General features: G+C 40.9%; 1 protein-coding gene across 2 annotated transcripts in view; it reads right to left on the minus strand.

The window, feature by feature from the left end:
- Positions 1–5,370, minus strand: part of pkn2a (protein kinase N2a) — a 26,401-nt gene extending 21,031 nt beyond the window's left edge. Inside the window, exons 1-2 of one of the 2 annotated variants that reach the window (XM_053437390.1) lie at positions 4,950–5,370; positions 1,172–1,297 (exon numbers count right to left, since the gene is read on the minus strand). Coding sequence is in view for 1 of the 2 variants with exons in the window: in XM_053437389.1 (XP_053293364.1) it covers positions 4,950–4,970 (21 nt within the window). In the remaining variant the exon portion in view is untranslated. The remainder of the gene's footprint in view (positions 1–1,171; positions 1,298–4,949) is intronic. The other variant, XM_053437389.1, reaches the window with a different exon arrangement.
- Positions 5,371–9,557: the final 4,187 nt, after the last annotated feature.

Below are 9,557 nucleotides of genomic sequence, written 5' to 3' on the forward strand. Positions count from 1 at the left end.
GCCAACTTGCTGTGAATTTTTCCAGACACTGTCCTGATGTTCATACTTCACACATTTTACTGGGTGGCTGCCTGGCAGGGAATTTTCAAAAAAATATTCAGAGAATCTAAATCAGATATTTGCGTTCTCACTCACTCTGGAAAATGCCCTGGGATCAGTGAGTGCCTTAAGGTAGTTAAAAGGGATAGTTCCCCCAGAAATTAAAATTCACTCATTATCTACTCAACCTTATGCCAATGGAGGGGTGGGTGAAGTGTTTGAGTCCACAAAACACTTCTGGAGTTTTAGGAGTAAACAGTGTGGCAGCCAAATCCAATACAATTGAAGACATTAGTGACCTATCAAACCAATCAACAGAAAAATCATAACATGCCTCGATACTGCTTGTGTGGTGTCATCAAAGTGTCCGCAAGCCCTGACATTCATATTAGACTCTAAACGGGTTCATTTGCACTGTGTTTTAAGCCTAAGTGTCCCCCAGAAATGGATATACTAGCGGAGATTAGCATTTCCGACGATCCCTGAATGCACCTTGTCAGATGAGATCAGCGGAGATTTAGGCTTAAAACTTTGTGTAAATGACGACTTTTTGAGTCCAATTCGAATTTCGTGTTTCCGGATACTTTAATGAAACCACACACACACAGTATGGAGGCATGTTGTGTTTTTTTATGTCTGAAGAATTCCTTCAATTGTATTGCATTTGGCTGCAACGCTGTTTACCCCTGAGACTCCAAAAGGTTCCCACTAGGGTAGCTAGTGAGGGAAGTTTTATTTCTGGGTGAACTTTACCTTTAAGACACATGTCGGGTGAGCACCATATAGGCTGCATTATCTTTTACGTATGCTACAGTTTCACAGAGCATCCAGGTATTTTGGTGGTGGGCCACTTAGCGTCAATCAAAGATCACCTACACTTCATCTACAAGAGAAACGGCCATATTTCACACAGCAAAGGCTTTCAGATTTAGTTTGGATATTATTTGAACTGTCATCTACGAATTCAATTGATCATAAGATGAGTTGCATCAGCCCCTGGAAAACTACCTTAGCATAAGAGTTACCTGATGGAAAGCCTCATATTATCTATTCTACTTCTGACTGACAGGTTTATGTTGGGAAATTACATCATATTTACTGAGAAGAGATTTCCATTGGTTCAGTCACTCACCAAGCCCTCAAGAAACACCCCCGCTCTCCTTTCTATAGGTGCTCACTTTAGAGGAGGCTATAGTTTGCACATATCCCGGTCCAGAGCCTCCTTGATGACTCATAGGTAAAATGGAGGTCACCACTCCTGGAGGAGGAAGAATGGAGTGTGGAGTAAAAAAAATATATAATCTCCTCTCTTCTTCAGCTGCCTTCCCTGCGAAACTTGTTTGCACTGTAGCTGTGTTTGCCAAATGTGGAGGACAGCATGAGGACACCCCAAAAGGCCTATTTCACTATGCAACAATACAAGGAAGTCCATGAAAGGCCAATCAGATAAGGTGGTAATAAATCAGCTAGTGCACCCACAGGGTCTGCGTTTGAATTTGAGATCAAACAAAAGAAACTATATTCAAAGAAAGCAAGTGGGCGCTCATTTGCAGGATTGGTTTCACCTCTGGTTTCTCTGTTACTGAAATACTTCCTTGGGTTGTTCTTTTACCTGTACAGCCTTATCATTTCTCGCTGCTTGAATGTAAACTTAGTCGGGGTCAATGACGCTACTCAGGGGACTCTCGACTTTTTTGGATCAAAGACAAGTAAAGCAGGAATTGTAAGCAAAAGTTTCCACACATAGCACAATGCGCAGAGATATTTATGGATGGAGGGATCTTGTTCTCGTCAGTGTGGCACTGCTCGCTGCTCAGTGTAATGTTCAAGGCTCACAACTAATGAAAAGACAATCTCAAAACATGTTACGAATCAAAAGGACTAATTAAATAATCAGTTGATAATATTCTTACAAAGGTTACCTACAGTTGATAGCTACTCATGCTAAACCTTTTAGGAACTCTTTCAGTACACGACATGAAAGGAAACTGTGAGGTAAAAGCAAACATTAGGTCTAAACCTCAAGTGCAAGCAGGTCAACTTAGTATTTAAGCCTGAAAGCTCCAAGTCCTAAAACAGGAGCTCCATTCAGACAATAGGACAATGGAAAAGTTGAGGCCACTATTCAGACTCGCTTGTGTTTTTTTGTTTTTTTGAAGTAAAGACCAAAAAAAAGAATCAACCCCTTGCCATCTCAGCCTACAACCTGACACCCGGCTGTCTTTATCCCACAGCTGGCTGGCAGAGAACTGGCCACAGCCTGGTGCTCTGCTGCAACCAGAAATAGCAACACAGGCTAATAAACGTAGATCCCACAAATGCAGCATTCACATGAGTCGCACACCCGTCAACTGTAGGTAGCGTTTCACACATCAGGTCAATGTTAATGGTCATTCCTGAGCTGGGCAGACAAAATATTTATTCTGGGATGCCGCAATGTAACAAAAGGAGAACAAACTACTAAAGCATTGTTTGCTCGGTTGAGGTGATCTGGATCCACTCCATTTAAACCACAACAGTTATATATGTTGTTAAGATGGTTTGGTATACCCTGGTTAAACAAAGACACGTCTTTTCATAGTGAAAACAGGACTTCCAGATGTAGTTATGGGCTTATTTTCACTTTAGAAATATGCAAACTTAACTACAATCCTTAGGAACATAACACAAGTCCGGGCTTGTGTTATTGTGTGTGTTGTTGAGTAATGTGTCATCTGTCACTGACAAACTGTAACTGACGACTGATAATCCTGACAGACCAAACACTGTCGTTTAGATTTTGCTAGTCACATGAAGTATTAAACATGTCAGCTGAGACTGACAGGCAGGTCAAAAACAAATGGAAGGGTGTTCACTTCACATACATTTCCTGTTTTAACATTAAATAAAGATCCATAGAGGGAGACGCAAGTAATGATCCTTTTTGCATCTAAATAAATATGTTACACAGAAGGGTCTCCTCCGGACTGAAGGACTGAACAATATTTTTTTTATCGTGAACAACTTTGCGTGAGATGATGCCATGATTTCACTAAACTAATAATATAATGATCACATCGTGCAAATGTTTTATAAAATCATATTGTCCAAATCAGATATTTTGTGCAAATTGTACTGTTTTTTTAAGTCAACAAATTTCTACACTGAAGCCTGTGCGTTTGTTTGTATGTTTGTAGGCAAGATAACACAAAAAACACTGACCAGATTTCCATGAAACTTGGTGGAAGGATGCGATGGATATTAGTGTGGATCCAGATCAGGGGGCAAATCTAGGAATTCTTTTACACTCTTGTGAACACTGTGTGATCGCGTTTTTGTTTTTTGTTATTTTCTCCGAGAATAATTCATGGATCTTGATGAGGAAAAAAGTCAGGCACGTTTCGGGGACTGACATTTATGACTGAATAATTTGAATATCAGAATAACTATCTGAATTCAGTGAATATGAATGTAGTTTCATTAGGGGACTATCAGGCCTTGGCAGAGCAACATTCTGTACTAACTGCCATTCTAGATATAAATGCAAGTTGCAACCAACTCCCTCATGACACAAACATCAATAAAAGGGTAAAATTGTTTAGCTTATATCCTCCAGTCTGGTTTGATGATTTACTTAATTATAATAATCACTTTTATGATGAGCTCCCCCAAAAGAAAAACGGATTTATCCAGTTATGTGCTCAAATTCAGGTGGAAACTGGTGGATCAAGCCTACACCCCTGCTTCCATTACCGTTTTCAGTAAGTTTAATATGGGCGAGTATGGCAATTTAATTTCATAAACCCAAGCCCAGGTCATCCATCCACGTTATTCATAACGCCATGGAGCAAACACCTATGGCGAGTGAATAGAATGAATGCTAATGCTTGTGATTAAAGCAGCATCAGTGACATGGCTGCAGGTCATCGCCACCTGTTGCTTCAGTGAGCACCAGCTCTGGGAAACATTATTAATAAAAAAAAAAAAAAGACTTCATTTTCAATGAGGTGTCAGCTTTGTTATCAGCTGAAACCTCCTCCCTGCTCTCCATAGAGATGAGTAACAGTGTGGCTGATCAGCATGGAGGAGGATATTGCTCCAGTGACGCCCGACTGCACTTTCGATCAAGATGAAAGTTGTGGATGAGCTGAAACACTTGCACAATATATTGTAATCTATTTCAAGTTTGACGTCACTCAAGTGAAACCACATTAATCAATGAGTCATGACTGCTCATGGACAATAATGGGACCTGACTGGAAGGCTAACTTCTACTTGCACTCCTTTGGAACGTTCAAAATTGTGCACGTGAATGTTATGATAGACACTTTCTGAGTATCCTACTTTGTTGGTGACATAGTTTGAACTTCATCCGGTTTGAAAAAAACTTTACGTCAAGACAACAAGCTAACATAACATAAGATGAGTGATACTTTTCAGCTTCAATACACATATCCGAGGCAGTTAATAAAACTAAATAATAGTCGCGTGGGTGTGTGTGTGTGTGGGAATACGCGGAAGACTGTTTATTTCCCAGCGGTAACGCAAGTTAACTTTACGTTAGGCTACAGAAGTGTAAGAAGCTTCATTTAACGTGAATAAAAAACAAACTCTGACGTGAAAACACGCTCCGTACAACGGCCGCCACCTTCGTTAAAACCCCGCAGCCTCCGCACCACAGCACCGGGGAGAAACTGGGATATTTCAGGAGAAGTTAACTCTGGATAATTGTTTCCCAGGCCTCGATCCATGGATGATTCCCAGACAAGCCTGTGGGCTCCCAGCACAGGCCCCTTCACTGCCACACAACACCGCACACCGCCAGCGACGCAACTTTCATAAAGTTCAAAAAAAGTGTTTGCTGACTTCTTAGGAGCAAGTTCGGAGCAAGTTTTGCGCACTTTCCCGCAGCCGTTGTCAACTTTTCCTACCTGCACGGAGTCGGCGGCCATCTTGGTTTTCGCCTTTGAATCAAATCCTACGGGGAGAGAGGAGGGGAGCGGAGGCAGGAGCTCCGAAAACAAGCCTCGTTTTAAAGTTTCCCTCTCCGGCGACTCGAAGACGGGACTACTTCCACCACAGCGTCGCTCGTCGCGGACACTCGGGGCTTCCCATGTCGTCTTCACGCTTCTCTGACGCGGCCGCACGGTCCCTGAGGGGTCCTGGAGGGTGGACTGGCGGTCATAAATTATGTTTTAAAAAAAAAAGAAAAGAAAAGCTGAGGCATAAAACTGTCCCAGTGCAGTTGGAGAAAGAGGCGGTGGTTCCAGTGGAGGTGTCCGCCCAGAGGAGCTGCAGGCACACAGCTGCTCCTGCTGCTCTGCGCTGGAACTCTCAGCGCCAACCACACATGTGACTCCCAACTTCTGCACACAGGCTCATCCTAACAACATGGACTCATCCTGACATGGAGCACAGCTCACAGCCACAGGGTCATTAGGGCAGTAAAGCGTTCATTATGTGGGATGTGGCCTCCTGCAAGATCAACAACACCACACTGTGACATTATCTAGTGACAAGTTACAGAGTACAGCATCACAATCTGTACAACAAGCAATCTTTATCTGAATGAGGGTAAATCGAAGTTTTCAAATTGACAAGTAACTATACTTCAGACAATGACTTAAATGAATGCAATCAAGTAAAAAGTACAATATTTCCCCTGTTAAATGTTGAGCAGTGTACTTATAACAACATTAAAATACACAAACAAAGTGAATGTACGTCACAAACACTTTTGTAAATCTATTCGCCGTTCCCATTTATGTTTATTATTATTACAGATGCATACATGTTCGGTGTTTTTTGCACTGTGCAGTTTTTTGGGCTTAATGTTGCTTAGTTAGATTATTTTTCATTCCATTCTTATTAATGTGAAACTGTTGTCTGAGGAGGAACCATGTTTCATTTGGGATTTTACGCTTGTGCATGAGAATATGACATTAACGAAAATTCTTGAAAGAATCTTGAGAATCTACAGAATGTATGTAATCCATTTTTACGATGGTACTCCAGCGAGATGTGACTGTGCTTCCATATGGTTCAGAGATTACAAAAATAACACTTAAAACCAAAGCAGCCAAGGGCAAAATGTCCTTAGTGCCAAAATCCTACATTTCCCATAATCCACCTGGTAAATGCTCAGCACCTTACCAACTCGATGCTCTCAGCTTTTAACATAGGCTTTCTGTTATAATAAAATTATTTGGTTTATTACAACAAACCACAGAAGTCCCTGTAAAAAGGTTGAGTTTTAGGCATATTCACCATCACTGATTAGTTAACTTTAATGTTTCAGATCCATAGACTGCATAAAAAGAATGAGGACACATCTCTTTCTTCCCACTATCCAGATATCAAGCTGATAAACCCCTGATAGGAAAGCTGGCATCTTGCACATTTGGAGCAAGAGTCTGTACAGTAGCGATTGGGGGATGGAGCTGTGAGGTCCAATCAGGAGTTAGTCTCAGCTGTCAATCATGTTTTTATAACATCAAAAGAAGGAGATGGGATTTATGTCCTATACTGTAGCCAGCCACCAGGTGGAGATTGAGAGGTTTTGACTTCACTTTTGGACAGCTGTCATCTCATCCATTTTTATTTACAGTCGATTCTCAGGTTTATGAAGATCTCTTTTAATAATGTAGCTGATCATTATAAATTACTCATATATTATTGGTCTGACAACTTTAGCTGTGAAACGTATGCAGTTGAGTAAAAATTACAATTGTTTTTCTGAAATTTATAAAGTAGCAGAAAGTAGAAAAAAAAAATGAAGAAGAAGTTGAGTTGAGTTGAACTTGTAGTTACTTGGCGGCAGGAACACCCCAGGAAGAGGCTCAACAATTTAGTAGCCCCATGGTCATTAAGCTGTATTAGAGAGGGTCATTCAAATCAAAAGCATCATGCAGATGCTTTGAGAATGTATTGACAACCAGAGCTGCAGAGCAAACACATTACGCTGCCACTCTAAATAAAAGAGTGTACTTTGAGTGGCCAATCCAGGCAGATCGTGAGACAGGACCTGTGTTATGAAGGCCAACACTTCTCCAGTGGGACTGGTGCACAACATGTCAAATCTCAGTCAGAAGACTTATTGCTGCCTAACAAAACCCACAAGGACGTGTCTCAGATATTTATCGGTGTGCACGACAACACTGGCTCCACATTCCTAAACCGAGCTTTGTCCACTTGACAGTCACAGAGGCCTTGTTGAGAAACATGAATGAATTATGTGCTCCTGTTTAAATCCATGAGGAGAACCACTTTGTTTGTTCTGTCCCCGAGGTGACGTCCTCCAGAGACTGACATGGGACAGGTGCTCCAGACAAGATGTTATGGTGCTGAGTTTCAAATGTAGATCAGTGCAGTCTGTCAACAACATTCACAGCCTGTACTGGACGGGTGTAGTGGTGTGGGAAGAAGTCATGGAGATGATCTGTTAATATCTGACTTTATCAGAGAGATTAACATCGATGTTATCTTTCTCTTTTCCCTGTTCTATTTTAGTTGAGTAAACACTATATTGATCTGTGGGTATATGATTACCCACAATAGACCCTCTAAACTACTTGACGGCATGTTTTAACACAAATAAAAATACTATTCAGTGAACATTTTGTGTCTGATACCGTTTCCCAAGAAAGATGAATTACCTTATATTGAATAACAATTGGCTTTCAAATGATCTGTGATGTGACACCATCCACCTCAGAAACACAGTGAACACATTAAACGGACAACCAGAGAACCCTGCAGCAGAAGAATGTGAAGGTGTCAAACTCAGCACATTCATCATTGTGCAAAGTCAAGGTCAAACATCCAAGTGAAGAAAAAAAAAACTGAGTAGTGGGTCATGTGAGGTTTAGCAGAATTTAACCAGATCTGAGGCTTAACAACCCCACACACACTCAAGGGATCCACAGAAGTGGCGGTTTACTGTAGAAGTACTTTGATACTATAAAAGTATTATAGAATTTGTTCCCAGGTAGTTTTACACATTCAGAGGGTGGATGCCAGTTGTGCTGGGAAATCATTTTGGGCAGTTTACGGAATAAGAGTTATTTATATAAATATATGATGGAAGCCACCTATTTATAAATAACCTCCTAGAGCTGTGATGTGGAGTGTGGCTGTTCAGATAATTTTCTGTAGCAGCCATGTTGGGTGATCCCTGTTATTCCCTCATAAAAGGCCTCAGAGGTGTTAATGCTCAGTCCTAAACCCTAATGTGAGACTTTAAAAAGGAGGCCTGTAACTGAGGATCCAGAGTTGAGGTAATGAATCCCTCCATGTTTATCTGGGTCAGAGGGCCAAAACCAGGAAGCTGTAAATGGAAAACTGTTTTGAGATTAATGGGGATGAGGCTGTCCAGGGATTATGTGAGGGCAGTGATAAGTAACACAGAGCGGCACCATTGACTCATATAAACTTTCTCTGGCCTCTGGTGACTATTCTCATTTCACCTCACTGTATTCCTCCATGTATCTTCCTCAGGAGCAACATAGGGAAGACCACAACAGGAGAACATGTTGATAATTTATGTTTTAGAGTGGCTAAAATATATGAAAATATTTAGATCTTTTATATGAAGTCATACACACATGGCTCTATCCATGGGTGTATGGTAATCAGTTTATCAAAGAGTGAAAAGATGATGTGAAAGGATGCGGAGAGGAAAGGATGTGGAAATGGATAAACACCCTCGCTCAGTCAGAGGTAGCAGGTCCTGGCAGCTCTTTATCTCCCTCTGCAGGATGCCAGCGCTGAAATAATCCAGTTTTAATTTTCACTGAACTGTTTTATCTGACTTTACCATTCCCAGCTCCCTTCTACCAGGTGATGGTGATGATGCACACACATTTGCATTGAGGTAAGAAACACACATGCTGCTGGGACAAATGTTTTTTTTTCAATTTTCTGTGTATTTGTTTGGCAATCAATGGATGACAACAGCCAGTGCAGCCATGTTTTTTTTGTATGTTCCATCAAACAAAGCTGCAACACAAGTAGAATTGTCAACAACTAAGCAGTAATCTACAGCATAATCTACAGCATGTTCTCAGAGGAAACTGAGGATATATTTATCGGTTTGTGAAAATACTGTGATGTGAAAGTAAGATCAGCTCCTCCCCATGAACAAATACTTCTGCCTTCACACCATTCAACATTAATGATCAGACAGGTGACTTTTTCCATTGTTATGGATCAAAATTAAGATAAACCCAACCTCACAAAAAAAGGAGATGAAAACATCAAAAGCAAGTTATAACCAACCTCGCCAACTCCTAGTATGTGGACAACTCCTCAGACAAAAGCACAGATTTAAAGGAATAGTAGGAACATTTTGGGAGAAAATGTCCCCTTAAATTCAATCAAGCTGTCCCAAATTTCATACACTTGTAAACATGAGTTCCTTAATGTGTTTGATGTTCTTTCATCAACAAAGACTGTTCTCAGCACCAAAATGTAATGGGTTCTTCTCAGACCTATACCACATTATTTATGGAAGGATGTTTTTTGTGTAATGTTGCTAACTA

This window comes from Pleuronectes platessa, chromosome 13 (assembly GCF_947347685.1).
Source record: "Pleuronectes platessa chromosome 13, fPlePla1.1, whole genome shotgun sequence".
NCBI lineage: Eukaryota > Metazoa > Chordata > Actinopteri > Pleuronectiformes > Pleuronectidae > Pleuronectes > Pleuronectes platessa.